The following is a 16,778-nucleotide window of genomic DNA, read 5'->3' as shown; positions in this document are numbered from 1 at the left end:
AAAGAACCAGCCTTATAATTACAAACTCCTCAGAGCATGTAAAGTAAAACTAAAACTAGCTGCTCAATGGAAACCCAAACATTTTTGATACTGAAGTAAAATATTTCTCAAAATTCCTTATAAAAGATATATGCTGTGATACAGTGTACAACTTACCCATTAATAACACATTGAATATACCCTTATCTTTCATAGTTATATATTTGATAATATTTCTGTTCAGCAGTGGCATAATGACAGATAGTTAAAAGAAATTCTACAAGAGGAAAACAATGTAGTCAACTTGTATAGCTGTTGGCAGGCTGAATTAACCCATGGACAAAATTCAGGATAGAGAAATTGGTGATAAGTGATTTCTGTCACCAGTCTTTACAAAAACATCTTGCTAGTGAGCTTTGGAGAAATGAATCTCATAAAATCTTACAGTGTAAACATTACCTATTACTGAAGATTAACTCAAATGCTTAGATGGAGATAGAGTTAAAATTCTCTGATGGAAATTGGAGAGCCTAATTAGTGTATGTGCCTGGATGGAAGGCCCCAATTCAATCTGGAAATTGACTCAGATAGTACCCAGTAGAAGAGTAAAGACTTCTCATAGAACATTTCTGTTCATTTCACCAAAAAAAAAAAAAAAAAAAAAAAAAAAGACATGGCAAACTGAGATGTTAATGGTCTAGTCCATAGAATATATGTCCAATAATTTTAACTTGAAAAAATTAATTGGGTATTGCTAATTTCCCTATTTGATTGTACGCATATATGAGCAAGGTATTGCTTGGGGTATGGAAGGTGATGGAGATGCTAAGGGAAGATAGCATGATTTCTGGCTTGCACACTTGAATGAATGTTGGTGCCCTTCATTGAGATTGGTAACACAGAGTAAGGGTAGTTTGTGTAAGGATGATAATGACCATCAGTTTGATGTATCTCTAGGCCATCCATGTGGGGTGAAAGATATATATATGTGTGTGCGTGTGTGTGTGTGTGTGTATTATTTGTATATAGAATCTTGAAAATATGGATTTGAAACATCAGAAAAAAATCTAAGGAAATCCACATTTCTGATTAACTTGTTGTCCAAAACAGCAATAATGTTCCCCTCAGTTTGACTGAACTTTAGACAGGCTTCTATCTAACTTGTGGCCACTTACCTACTTTTTTGCTTTTTTCTAGTATACACCTTAGACAACGTAATTATAAATTTACTATTTGCCCATTTCAGACGTAAATACTTTTTAAATCCTCTTGCCAAATTTAGAACCCTGACATATTTTCCTCAAGGACCAAAAAGCCATCTTTTTGAAGTCTAAATAAATGTCGAGGAAGATAGCATCGGCAGTTTCTGTGATAGAGTTTATGACAATTTATGATAGATGGTAGTTTTGCAACTTGGCTCCTACCTTCCTGAAGCCAAGTTGCAAAACTGTCCTCTATCATAAAGATGTGAGAAGTTTAGTTTTCTATTGGGTAAAGACAATTAGCTAACAAACACAGGTCTATGATTCTCCCCTAGTATCCTCCAGTACATTTTGGCCAGGCACCCCAGTGCTGAAAAGCCATCCCTGCCTTTTGTTCCAGAGAAGTTGAGTTTAGATTCAGTTCTGGGATCTCACCATTGCAACAGCCTTGAATAAAGTATTCTTTGACTGTTTAACTTTGGTGCAATGTTTTATTTGAAACTGAATTAATATCATAACTGAAGTAATGGGTGGTTATGACCAGGGAAGGCTATTAGTGCAAAGATGAGAAGATCTAGGAGAAACATAAGAGGCAAAGAGATACAGAAATACGAAGAGATACAAACAAAAGGAGAACAAAAACCCAAACAAATAAAAAAGGATACTAGAGAGCCACGAAAAGATACTGATTGTTTTTATAGATTGTTTCATAGACTATATTTTGGGAAAGGCTGTCTTAGATGGCATTAAAATTTACCCTTCAGTTAACTAAATGATTGTATACCAATGTAAACTAAATGATTGTATAAGTAAACTAAATGATTGCATACAAACAGGATTATTTTGCTTCTCTGAAATGAATTTTACTGGATTATATTGTAGTGTAAGTACATCTAGTGTAAGACATGCCGTTATGTGTTAAAAGGCATTATGAGAAAGATGTGCATGCTAGTCTTCTGAGGTTACTATAAATATATTGAGGAAAGTGTTGAGTACTTTATACCGTGGGATCTCCTTACATTACTCCTTGAGAACCTTGGAAAACAAATTTCCCTCTGGTTTCTGCACTAGCAATAACTGAACAGCTTTTGCCTCTCTCTTGAATGAAATTTATGGCACATTTTTAGCAACTTATATTGTAGATGTGAGACCATGAAATTATGCTGTGACCTTATTTTCCTACTTTTTCTTTGTGCCCCAAGTTTCTCACCTCCTCAAATTGCTTCTTTTTTATTGAACGTGCATTTATAAACAAACTTTTCATTTTTTTTGGAAACAAATGGAGATTTTTCCATTAGCAAAAATAAATTTTCTGAACTTATTTAGCAGGCCATTTGACTGCATTCTAGCTGTTTTCTTTGGGCAAATTCTGCAATTTTTCTGAGCTTTAGTATCCTTATATGCAAAAATAGAGATAATAGTTCCTCCCTCAAAGTTATTGTGAGGATTGAATGAATTAACAAATCTAAAACACTTATCACACTAGTATTCAATTAGTCTTAACTATTAATTGTATGTGGAAAACAGTGGATTGTGGAAAAAGAAACAATGAAGATAAATAAGACTGAAAAATAATGGAGCCAGAAATTAATATAAGGTATGGTCATCTCTGAACTCTGCTTTAGATCACAGTGTGATTATCTACACACTGACAGAAGTTTCCCATTTGGAGTTGCAACAGAATCACTCATGCAGCTTTCTAACTGTTACAGATGTTTAGGCCGCTCCTTATGACAATATAACGTTAATCCTCAAGGGTTGGGCCAGTACACATATGTTACAAAATATATATTTTCATAGGCTAGGGATCATCACATTTCCTACACAAGTTATCTTGCTTTTCAGTACTCCTTTGGTCCTGCTAACAGTTTTTTGGCTTTCAGGTCCTTAGATAAAATTTTATACCAAAGACAGCAGAAAAGAGTTGAAGGTAAATAAACTGTGCACAGATATTCATTATAGGTGCCCTTGTTAGGAATAATGTTCAGTGCCTTGATAGGCAACTAAATCAGAAGCAATAAGCAGCAGACTTCTGTGGATACAAGAAATAAAATTTATGAAGCTACCCTTATCCATAAAAGGCTATTTTATCCATAGAAAGTTAAAATAATAAATGTATGTGCTATTTTAAAATAATTCACATATCTTGAAAATGGGATACTAAAGTTCATTAGGAAATACAAGTCAAATAACTGGGATGCTTACTTTCGGAGCTAACCTAGATGTAGTCTAAGAATAAAGTAATTATCAGCAGAAATGATGCAGACTTTGTCTTTTCTGAATGATTATACCTATTGATTTTACCTTAGGATTTAGGATTTGTTAAATCCATAGCTCTAGGTATATTGTATGGCAGATCTGACAAGCCAAGTACAACTAATCAAAAGTCACGTTTGTTGCTTGGAAACGTAAATCTGCAGACTTCCTGGACTCCCTGACTACACTGGGACTAGTCTACCTAAACATTAGCTTATTTATCCATGAGAAAATATTGGTCCATGAGAAGTTTCCTAGTACTGGGAAAATAATGTTAAAAATTTTGTCAGAGGGTCCAGTTAGAAGGTGAAAAGATACATTTCTTTATGAGGCTGCTGGAAGAGCACAATCTATCCTATTACAAAAAAAAACCAAAAAACAAAAAAAAACAAAAACCCGATAGCTAGAGTAGGAAGTCTCGCTCTGTCACCCAGGCTTGAGTGCAATGGAGCGATCTCAGCTAAGTGCAACCTCTGTCTCCCGGGTTCAAGTGATTCTCCTGCCTCAGCCTCCCAAGTAGCTGGGATTACAGGCACCCGCCACTACGCCCGGCTAATTTTTGTATTTTTAGTAGAGACGGGGTTTCACTATGTTACTCAGGCTAGTATCGAACTTTATATTTTAGGGAGGGAGCTTGAACCCGGCATGGATGAATAACAATATATTCGTTAAGAAAAATACATGAAACAAGGGAATAAGAACCAAAGTCTGGCGCTTAAACATTCTCATACTTACTGCTTTGGAGACAAAGAATTAGAAAAAGTCAGCTGTCAGCCAAAGCTGCATGCTATGTCAAAAACTTTCTTCCGGTAAGGGAGTGAGAAGAGTCGGAGGATGAAACGAACTTCCACTCCATTTTAGGTAAATAATAATACGTGCGGGTCCAGGTTGACCTAAAAAGAACCCTGGCAGATTAAGAGAAGTAACTATCAGAGTTGTTTTGCTTACTTTGCTTCAAAAAGCCTATTTAAGAAAAACCTGAGTAATTTCAACATATTCCTGGTGATATGACACGGGTACTGAAGGAACTTGCGTGGTAAGAATGAAGAGAAGTGCAATTAAAAACACATATACTAGAATCTGATGCGAAAATAGAGCCAGAACACCTGGTATAGGTCCTATACTGTGGATCTACAATGGGATCTTTTGATGGGAGATGCAGCAGCCATAGTTTCTTACCAGCCAGACATAGAAGTTTTAGAGGCAGTTCCTCCCCAAATTTCCTCTCTTCTACTTTTACCTCCTATCATGTAACAAGTGACTGACATAGACAGGCAAAATATGTTAAAGACAATGAATTTAAAATATTCAATTTTTAATGTAAGAAATGGTAAGAATTAATGGAAATAACATCGATCTTAGCAAATCAAGCATCAATTGGTGTTGAGAGTACTTTTTGCTTGATTCTTCTAAGGCACAGAATATAAAGCTGTTTATTTTAAAAGTCCTTGAAAATGATGGGATAGCCAGAGGGGTATTCAGGGAAATAATTACTCTAATTGCCCATTTTCATGGAATGGATCATTTCACTGTCTTCGTCCCTTCATTTATTTCCTTATAAGCTATTTTTCACCTCCCAACTTACGACAAAACAATCTTTTCTTTATTGCTTCACTTAATGGAAGTGGTTAGAGAATTTAAAAAAATAGAAAAGTAAATAAGGTGAAAATGATAAAACTATGATGATTAAATTAAAATGAATATAATTCAAACTAAAGTACCAAAGAAAAGTTACTCCAAAATCTATTCTTTCTTCCCATTTATTCTCCTGAGCTATAGACTCAACTATACCAGCTCTACTGATCTCTAATTCCTAGGTTTGGCTAATACCAATAATACCACTAAAAGGAGGTACCAAATGGGAAAGGAGAATAACAACATGTTTTTATTATATCTAAGGTATCACCAGTTATTTTTAAATGTACATATAGAGTTTTAGGGTTTTAGATAAAAATTCTAACAATTTCATCAGCATGCTTGTTATGTATCTAATGAAGCTAAAATTTGGCATATCAGCTTTGTAGGTGATTTTGTAGATGCATTATCAAACACTTTAATAAAAATGTGGCTTGTTATGATAATTATAACTAGATTTGCAGTATAGGGATGACTATACGAAAATAATAAAGGAATTTTCAATAAACATGACAACATTTCCATGTCGAGTTGAAGGATGTCCTTTTCAAAGTAGTCATCTAGAGAAATTGTATATTTCTAATTAAAGTTGGTGCTGGTGTTGCATCCCCTTTAAAAGCAACTTGGAGACCATTTATGAAAATGATCCTTACTTTAAGTTGCCTTATTTATCAAAAATTTTTTTTTTTTTTTTTCTTGAGACAGGGTCTCACTCTATCACCCAGGCTTGAGTGCAGTGGCATAATCTTGGCTGACTGTAACCTCCATCTCCCAGGTTCAAGCGATTCTCCTGCCTTAGTCTCCCAAGTAGCTGGGACTACAGGCACACATCACTATGTCCAGCTAATTTTTATGTTTTTAGTAAAGACAGGGTTTCACCATGTTGGCCAGGATGGTCTCAATCTCTTGATCTCGTGATCTGCCCGCCTCGGCCTCCCAAAGTGCTGGGATTACAGGAGTGAGCCATTGTGCCTGACCACTTATCAGAATTCTTACTCTTTGATTCTTACTTATAATTAGTGTTAATGAAAAAGCTAGCTTATAAATGACAGCAGTTATTAAATAATCATTATTTCCAAGATACTACAGTATATGATGTTTTCCATGTCATAAAATATAAGGTATGGGGCCAAATTTAATCCAAACGTGTTCTGTGCTAATAACATTTTAAATTAGGGATATTTAATACACAATATCTGTAGGTTTGGCTTCTATTGGAAATTAAAAACTAAGAGTTAACAACACAGGCAAGTATTTTCTCATGGTAACTATTAGTGGAATTTGAAGAGAGGCTGATTCCTTCAGAAGAACAAATACCTTCCACTTTAGTCTCTGCTCACACATTATACATATACACACTGACATCATGGTGACTTGATTCACATGGAAAGCCAGTTGGCATATAGGTAAAAGTAAGTTTGCATTGTGGATGGCCAAATACTTCAATTTACTTCCTTGCGAGAGAATTATCTATCCTTGCCTTGTAGAACTTGGGTACAGCCTTAGGGTTTGTTTTGGCCAATAAAATGTAGGTGAAATTGAAATTTATCACCTTGAGGCAAAAGCTAATGAACTAGTATGTGGTGCATTACGTCTGGATGCTTAGTTATGAGACAATATTTGGGACAGAGGTTTTCACATCATTTTTGGTCCTGGAGAAAATACTACAAAGAGCAGAATCATAGTTCATAACAAACATGTAGAAGAAGTGACAAATAAATCTTTGTTGCAACCCATTGTGATTTGGAACCATATGTTAACTCTCTCTGATGTAGCCTATCCTGACTTACATGCACATTTAAATTAATTCCCTGGTCCCAGTAAGCAACTGAGTTCATGATCCATGCTTTTCCTTTAGTTCTCCTCTAACTTCTAGAATGTGAAAAATTGAATCTCAGTAAGGTTAAATAATTTGTTCAGAGATCATGAAGTCAGTTTCTGAATATAGATCTGACTCCAAAGTCTATGTGTTTACTTTAATTCCTCAATCTCCTGTTCCATAACACAATCAAGTATTTGAACTATGCCATTATTGCCATTTCTACCTCTTACTATACAGTAAAGATATAAAATGGCTGCAAAATTCACAGATTTCTGAAATATCTAATCAAAGTAGATATGTTACTTTTACATAGTAGTTGCTAAACTAGAATAACATTTTGATAGATTTTCTGATAAATCAATTACAAATACATATATTAATTTTCAATTCTATAGTCTCATGTTTATTTTATAAACCCATAATCTGGACCACTTTAAGATAATTTTAAATCATATTTATTGTTTTGCAAATAATAACCTAGACATTTCTTAATATTTTAAAAACCCCAACACAAAGTAATAAATTTGGCTTCTTTTCCCCACAAAAATGGGAAATACCTTTCAGTAAAGGAAATTTTAAATTATTTTTACACACCAGTTGGTTGCTGGAATTTATAGCTCTTTAACATGACATCAGCAAAAATAATTAGCATCAACTGATTAATACATAAAAGAAAACAGTTTACAATCATATGGTAAGCAAGAAACAAAAACTGATCAGAAAACACCATTTTATAGTAATTGTCAAACTGATAAACTATTACAGTATAGTTTATCCCCAACATCTCTGAGCCCATTGATAGAGTACTTCTATACATATAAAGATATAATAAAGGATATAGTATTTATTGCAACCCCAAATTAAAGGTTGTCAAAATGTATGTAACTTAAATACCCCCCCAACATTGATATAGTGGCTTCTTATTCCTTAAACATAGAAATTCCACTCTTTGCTGTAGAAAGATAAAGTTCTTTCATCAAAAGGCACATTCTTATCTGCAAGAAAAAGAAAAAAAAATACCATAAGTGTCCCTTCTGGAACAATTTTAAAAACATTTAGAAACTATTCAGCAAGATTTGGAGGGGAAGGAAGAAGATAATACAAGTATATAAAATTATTAAAAAGAATACCAATAACACATGCTTATTTTGTCTAGATTATTTCAGAAATTATCTTTTAAATAGAAATTCTAACTTATTAAAGGAATTTTATATTTAACTACTGTGAGTAAAGACTAAGCTATATTCATAATAAAGTTTACCCTCATGTAATATTCATAAATGACTTTAGTGGACTTCAGTAAATGATACAGTTGACTGTTGAATGACATGGGTTTGAACTGCATAGTTCCACTTAAGTTGGTACCACTTAGATTTTTTTCAATAAATATAGTCTAAAGTTTTTTTGAGATCTGAGACAATTTGAAAAATATTACAATGAACTACGTACTTTAGAAATATCAAAAAAGGCCGGGCGTGATGGCTCACACCTGTAATCCCAGCACTTTGGGGGGCCAAGACAGGCAGATCATTGAGGTAAGGAGTTTAAAACCAGCCTGGCCAACATGGTGAAAGCCCGTCTCTACTAAAAATACAAAAATTAGCCAGGCATGATGGCACACTCCTGTAATCCCAGCTACTCAGGAGGCTGAGACAGGAGAATCACTTGAACTTGGGAGGCGGAGGCTGCAGTTAGCAGAGACTGTGCCACTGTACTCCAGCCTGGGCAACAGAGCAAGACTCTGTCTCAAGAAAGAAAAAGAAATATTAAAAATTTAAGAAAAAACTATGCCATGAATGGATAAAATAAATGTAGATGCTGATCTATTGTATCATTTATGATCACAACATATATACAAATCTACTACAAAATGTTAAAACTTATCAAAACTAATGCACATAAGCACAGATTGTACATGGTGCTATTTGCAGCCAAGAGATAAGTAAATATAAAGATGCAGTATTAAATCATAACTGCAGAAAATTAACTGTAGTACATAGTGTACTACTGTAGTAATTTCACAGTCCCTTCTAGTTATTATTATGGTGAGTTCAAGTGTTGTTGGTATTTACTTAAAACACCATGTGACACTAATCATCTCCACCTGGGCAATTCGTATCTCCAGTAAATTGTGTATTTTAGTAAAAGTGATCTCTCATGATTCTCACATAGTTTCTACTGCACTTAGTGCAATATCATAAACCTTGAATAACATGATGACACCCATACAAAATGCCACTATTGATAATGGAATTGCTTCAGCTGGAAGCAGAAAAAGTCATGACATTACAAAAAAAGAGCTGGATTGCTTGATATGTATTGTAGATGGAGGTCTGCAGCAGGGGTTGCCTGCCATTTCAAGAAAAATGAATCCAGCCTAAGGACCACTGTAAAAAAGGAAAAGAAAAACAAAACAAAACTGTGAAACTGTCACTGTAGTTTCATCAGCAAGCACAACATCTTTGCACTTTTTTTGAAATAACTTTTTATCTCATATTGAAAATTAAGCTTTTATGTGGTTGCATGATTGCTATAAGAAATGCAAACCTACAGACTCTAATATGATTTGAGAAAAAGCAGATTCATTATATTATAATCTAAAGCAAAAGGAAGGTGGAAGATCTAAAGCTGAAAAATTTAATGCCAACAAAAGATGGTTTAATAATTTCAGAACGGGGTTTGGCTTAAAAAAATTGTCAAGATAAAAGGAGAAGCAGCTTCTGTTGACCAAGAGGCAACAGACCAGAGTCCCCAGAAACCATTCAGAAAATCACTGAGGAGAAAGGACATCTGCCTAAACAGTTTTTAATACAGATGAAAGTGCCCTGTTCTGGAAGAAAAATGCCACAAATGACACTTACTAGTACAGAAGAGAAGTAAGCAGTATGATTTAAGACCGAAGGGATAGGCTAACAGTACTGTTTCATGCAAATGCAGTAGAGTTTCTCATCAGGATTGCCCTTACATACAAAGTTGCTAACCACCAAGCTTTGAAGGGAAAAGATAAACACCAGCTGCCAGTCTTTTAGTTGTACAGCAAGAAGACCTGGATACTGAAACCTCTTTTTCTGGATTGGTTCCATTGACGCTTTGTCCCTGAAGTCTGGAAGTACACTGCTAGTAGTGGACTAACTTTTACAGTGCTTTTGATACTGGACAGTGCCCTGGGCCACAAAGAACCCCATGAATTCAACACTGAACGCATTAAAATGGCCTCCAAATACAATGTTTCTAATTCAGCTTTGAGATAAGGGGGCCGTAAGGATGCTTAGGCTCATTACACCCAGTTACACTATGGAAAGGTTTATTCAACACTATGGAAGAGATCCCAATAGAGAGAACATCATGAAAGTCTAGAAGAAATATACCATTGAATATGCTACCATTTTATTGAAAAAGGCCTGAAAGCCATCAAGTGCAAAACAATAAATTCTGCTGGAGGAAACTGTTTCAAGATGTTGCGCACGACTTCACAGGATTTACAATAGAGCCAATCAAGGAAATCATGAAAGAAATTGTAGATATTGCAAAAAAAAAAAAAAAAAAAAAAGGTGGGGAATAAAAGATGTCAAGATAAAGATCTTGGAATAATTCAAGAGCTAAGTGACATTCCAAAGGAACAATGAACAGAAAATGACTTCAGATGGGTGCTTCTGAACCAGTGCCACATGATAAGGAAGAAGACATAGAAGAAGCTGTACCAGAAAACAAATTGACAGTAGTCAATGTGGCAGAAGGATTCCAATTATTCAAGACTGCTTTCAGCTTCTTCTATGACATGGACCTTTCTGTGATATGGGCACTAAAACTAAAGCAGACTGTGCAAGTAGAATTGGTACCAATAGAAACAGTTTTAGAGAAATGAAAAGGCAAAAAACTCAGATGTGTTTCTGTAAAGTTACACCAAGTGTGCTTGCCTCCCCTTCCACCTCCTTCACCTCTTCTGCCTCTACCACCCCTAAGACAGCAAGACCAGCCCCTCTTCTTCCTCCTCCTCTTCAGCATTCTCAACGTGAAAATGAGGATGAAGACCTTTATGAGAGCCACTTTCACTTAATGAACAGTAAATATATTTTATCTTCCTTATGATGTTCTTAATAACATGTTCTTTTCTTTAGCATACTTTGTCGTAAGAAAGTAGTATATAATACATATAACATACAAAATACATGTTAATTGACTGTTCATGATACTGGTAAGTCTTCCAGTTAACAGCAGGCTATTAATAGTTAAGTTTTTGGGAGTCCAAAAGTTACACGAGGATTTCTGATTGTGTAGTTGGTGCTCCTAGCCCCCATGTTATTCAAGGGCCAACAATAGTTATTCATTTCTATGGTTTCTATAAATACAGTTCTTTGTTCCTATTTCTAACCTTCAGAAATGAGGGTTACTAAGGCTACAAGGTACTAAGTATAATCTATAAAACAATCAATGCTTTGGATATTTATAATACGGTAACAAAAATTATCCATACTAAAGACAAGATTTCCAATAAACATTACAATGGGGCAAGTTTGCCCATTTACTCTTATTGCCTAACTAGTTTATTGTAATATAAAACTATATTTTCAACACACACATTTTTATAGATTTTCATTCAAATTATACAACTTACTTTACTACTACTTAATCTAAATCCTGGCTTCCAAAAAAATTTCTGCTAGTAAGAGCCATCATAATGAAAAGCATTTGATCAAACCAAATTAAAACAAACAAACAAACAAAAAAACCCAAAGTGTGCAGATTTTACAAACTTAATAAATCTTCCTTTATAATCATCAGTAACATTTAGAACTTCATTGGAAAAACATCTGAAAATGAATAATGCTCTTTTTCATCTTGTGTTATCTGAATCTTTAGTCAGGAGTCTGTAATAGTTCTCTAAATGATTAGTATAAGAATAATGAGGTTCTAATATATTTTTACTTTGAAAGCAAATTTAATCCTTTACAAAATATACTGAAGGTTATTTTAAAAAACGAAAACAAACAAACAAAAAAACATGTAACACTTAGAATTCTATCGTATAGGCCTTGTTCTTTTAATGCTTGTAACCCATGATAATACTGATAATGAATTTGTGGACTATGAAGAAAAGTCAATCTGTAAAATCAAAGTTGCAGTTTCATAAATGAGGAAAAGAACACAAAATGACTAGAACCTAATCCAAATTCTATCACTAAATAGCCTTTTGAACTTGACTATATATGAGACCCTAAGGAATTTCTACAATATTTTTTTCAAATAGAAAAGAAACTACTATATAAAGAGTCTCTTAACGTATGGTTTCAGAAAGGCTTTTTGAGACTGATAATTAATCTCAAAACATATGCAAATAAGCATAACTGTCTATTATGATCTATCAATCATATTACATTGTGTCCAACATTTTCTTGAATCTGTTTATAAGACTGTATGACCAGTTCTCTCATTTAGAGTATTTCATTCCTTGAGTGGGAATTTCATCAGCATTCCATTCTGGATGTTTTCATGCTGTTCAGCAGCTACTATAGGAACCAACACTCCACACTCCCTCCCTGGCATCACTCAACCACAGACCAAATGTAATACTGAAGAAGGCATTCTTATTTATATGCTCTATTGGAAATTTTTTTAACTCATCAAGAATTAAACCAATTCTCTTCCAGCCTTAAGCATGGTCTTCCAACCTTAAGTGAGGTCTCAAATTCCTGAACTCAAATTATCCGCCCACCTCGGCCTCCTGAAGTGTTGAGATCACAGGCGTGAGCCACCATGCTGGGCCTTCATAGGCTCTTATTTGATTAACTTGTATCTTAAAAAACAAAAAAACCAAAACAAAAAAACCTTTAACTCAGTTGCCACCTACTCACTGAAATCCATGTTGCTATCCCTCAGTTGCTCTTTCTCAGGAATCCCATAGCAGTTTGAAAAAAGTGGAGTGTTAATATGGTATGAGAAAAATAGCAAAGGATTCCTATTCTCTGGAGAGGTGATATAGAAGTTGTAGAAGGTAGACTGGTTGACTCAAAAAAATGCCGCAGGCCTGGTGCGTGGCTCACATCTGTAATCCCAGAACTTTGGGAGACCGAGGTGAGTGGATCACCTGAAGTCAGGATTTCAAGACCAGCCTGCCCAACATGGTGAAACCCCGCCTCTACTACAAATACAAAAAATTAGCCTGGCATGGTGGCAGGCGCCTGTAATCCCAGCTACTTGGGAGGCTGAAGCAGGAGAATCGCTTGAATCCGGGAGGCGGAGGTTGCTGTGAGCTGAGATCACTTCATTGCAGTCCAGCCTGGGCAACAAGAGCCAAAATCTATCTCAAAACAAACAAACAAACAGACAACAAAAACAAACAAACAAACAAACTCTGCAACAGAACCAGGAGCACACAGTATAATCCTAGTGGGTCTGTTAACAGGATGCTCTTTCGGCAATAATGGCAGGGATAGAGGCTGTGCTCCAAAACCAAGCAGGACAAGCTATCCCTCACCCATGGCCAGCAAAGATAGAAGACTGCAAGTGTGATGGTTAATACTGAGTGTCAACTTGATTGGACTGAAGGATACAAAGTATTGATCCTGGGTATGTCTGTAAGGGTGCTGCCAAATGAGATTACATTTGAGTCAGTGGGCTCAGAAAGGTAGATCCACCCTTAATCTGGGTTGGCACAATCTAATCAGCACCAGCATGACTGGAATATAAGCGGCAGAAAAGTGTGAAAGGAGAGACTGGCCTAGCCTCCCAGCCTACATCTTTCTCCTGTGCTGGATGCTTCCTGTTCTCGAACATCGAACTCCAGGTTCTTCAGTTTTGGGACTTGGACTGGCTTTCCTTGCTCCTCAGCGTGCACATGGCTTACTGTGGGACCTTGTGATAGTGTGAGTTAATACTTAATAAATTTCCGTACATATATATTCCATTAGTTTGGTCCCTCTAGATAACCCTAATACAGTAAGTATGACCTTTCCTATGAACGGTACTATATTTCAGAGTTTATAAGACACACATTTTTCACAATTTAAAATCTCTGAACTTCAGATGCATCTTTCAATTGATGGCATCTTACAATAGCTGTCAGACGGGGGCAGTTCTTACATAGTTGCCATTGGCTGTATGTGTGGATCAAAGCTCTTTGCATTGTTGTCACTTTGAGTGAATTATATGCATTGTTGGTATTATAAGGATGAATTTAATGAGGTTAAAATACCTTCAAAAAGTTTATTTCATGAATCACCATTGAAGCAATTTTTTTTGTATGCAGAAAGACATAAAAGAGAATAGTAAACTATAATTAATATCAGTGAAGCAAATATTTAGCACTAAACGATGACATTAATCCCATACATGCTTGCCAAAAACAAATATCTCTTAACATGGAAAGATACCCCGGATAAATGAAAACCCTGCTAGTTTCTGTTTTGAGAAACTACTATACACCAAACAATACAACTGCAAACATAAATTGCCAAATTCTTCAGAAGGAAAGAACAATGAAAAAGTACTGAGAGTCTAGTGTGCACAATTCCTGTATAATTTAGAAACATCACGGTCGGGCACAGTGGCTTATGCCTGTAGTCCCAGCACTTTGGGAGGCTGAGACGGGTGGATTATCTGAGGTCAGGAATTCAGGACCAGCCTGCTCAACATGGTGAAAACCTAGCTCTACTAAAAAATACAAAAATTATCCAGGCGTGGTGGCAGACATCTGTAATCTCAGCTACATGGGAGGCTGAGACAGGAAAATTGTCTGAACCTGGGAGCAGGAGGTTGCAGTGAGCCGAGGTCGTGCCATTGCACTCCAGCCTGGGTGACAAGAGCAAAACTCTGTCCCAATAAAAAAACAAACAAACAAACAAACAAAAAAAACAAAAAATCGCTACATCATTTCACAATTTAACTGACAGCTATTTCTTTTCTTTCTTAATGATCTGCTTAAAATTAATGGTGTCTTAGATTAATTGAATAATGAAGTCTGTCTCCGAAGAACTTGGATCAATTTGAAGTGAAGAGAGAGGAGAAATAAGGAGTAGAATTTTTATCAGGATGATATTTACATCCTGAATTGACAAAATTTAAGCTGAAAATAATGGAACTAACTGGAATTTTCAGTTTTCCACCATTATAATATAAAATAAAGAAAAACTAAGAATGTTATATTCTTGCTCAACTACATTATATGGCAGTGACATGGATTACCAGTACCCATACATCTATTTCAATTATATAGTCTCACATGAAAACAAACATAAGTAACCACAACATTTAATGCCTTGATGGCTTTCAACATATTTGAATAGGTATGCAACACATTGACCTATGCATGCTGCTAAGCTTAATAGATAAAAATATTTTAAAAATTAAACATTCATTCTTCTAATCACCAAACGTGTTGAGTTTTTATTAACTGTGAGGAATATCACTTGGTACTGAATGGGATGATGGTGATCAAAAATTAGAGAAAAAAATATTAAAAAAAGAAAAACAATATCCTTCTTTATTAGTGCAAAACTATAAATGAAGCTTGGAAATAATTCAGAAGAACAAAAAACATTGGCCTAGAAGGGAAGCCTGAATTCTAGTGTCATCCTGATCAATTATTTGCTGGATATTCTTAAGTTTTTTGGATTTTTGTTGTTATTTTGGATAAACTAAATAGTTTTCAATTAAGACTAAGGACTGTCTTTTTAGGGTAGTCTACAAGATTAAAACAGGCAATTACAGAGATCAAAAACTGGGAAATATTTTAGAAGTGCAGTCCAACTATATTATTTGGCAGGCAATTTGGTAAGAAGGAGGAATCAAGATTCAAGAGATTGGTCTAAGGGCATTCAGTCAATAACAGAAGCTCAAGAAGCACTTAAGTCTATATGATTATGTTCTGTTGGTCCTTATTTTATCATAATATTTCTCAGTTCTGGAGGGTTTAGTCATTGAAATCTGAAGATTAGATCCTATGTCAAATGCTCAGTTTTCTATCATTTATAGAATTTCTACTGTACTAAAAGAAAAAAAAATGCTGCTCTAGTTATAGCAATGGATTCCTATTTCTTCTATAAACAAACAGACTATAAAATAATAAACAACCAAGACATTCTACTAGTATGCACTATGCTGTATCCTACACATTTATTGTACTGGATACCTCTTCTTTCTCTACGAAACTGCTATTCATAAATAATAATGTCTTAGAATCCATGCTTTCATTCAGTGACTCCCATCCCAAATATTTCTTTTTCATCAGTAGCCAAATTTAATGTTCAGCAAAATTTTGAAAAAAATTATATATAAGTTCATTTTGCCACCTGTTTAATGACAAACACAGCAAAGTTCCCTTTAAGAGAAAAAATTAAGTAGGAACGATCCTACCACCAACATACCAGTGAACAAACTAAATATAAATTTCTAAAGTAAATATTAGTACTTTAATACAATCTTATATTCTATTTATTTTGACTAAGGTTAGTATTTATTCTGATACTATGTTATACCCAACAATTAAGACAGTGTTTTAGAAATTAGAACTACAGTATTTTCAAATTGATAACTGTTTGAATAAGATTTTCTTAATGAGGGTTTCTCACTAAACACTTGTATCAAATCTGCAATCTAATTCTGATATACTGATGTTAATAACCAGGAAATATTTCATGGCCAAGTACCTCACTGAGCACAAAATGTAATCAACACGTACAATACAATAGTATATTTAATGAAGCATAACAGCAGTAGCCAAAAAGCAAATGTAGGGCTTTTTAAATTACATATTTGGCAGAAATTACTAAAGTAGCCTGAAATGACAGAAATATTAGCTTTTAGAATCTGTTACCAAGATTGTCAAAATGTCCTCTAGTTTATATCATTATAAAATAATTATTATTTAAAATGATCATAGGCCGGGC

The 16,778-nt window shown here is 34.8% G+C and overlaps 1 protein-coding gene across 1 annotated transcript in view; it reads right to left on the bottom strand.

Annotated features, from left to right (window-relative positions):
- Positions 1-7,326: 7,326 nt before the first annotated feature.
- The window catches only part of FAM174A (family with sequence similarity 174, member A), a 50,075-nt gene continuing 40,623 nt past the window's right edge, over positions 7,327-16,778 (bottom strand). Inside the window, exon 3 of the mRNA XM_011944306.1 lies at positions 7,327-7,889. Within this exon, the coding sequence (XP_011799696.1) occupies positions 7,886-7,889 (4 nt within the window). The 3' untranslated portion in view covers positions 7,327-7,885. The remainder of the gene's footprint in view (positions 7,890-16,778) is intronic.

Source organism: Colobus angolensis, unplaced genomic scaffold, assembly GCF_000951035.1.
Source record: "Colobus angolensis palliatus isolate OR3802 unplaced genomic scaffold, Cang.pa_1.0 Scaffold23, whole genome shotgun sequence".
In the NCBI taxonomy this organism is placed as follows: Eukaryota; Metazoa; Chordata; class Mammalia; order Primates; family Cercopithecidae; genus Colobus; species Colobus angolensis.
Note: the sequence above shows the minus strand (reverse complement) of the source record. Positions and strands in the feature narration are given on the sequence as shown.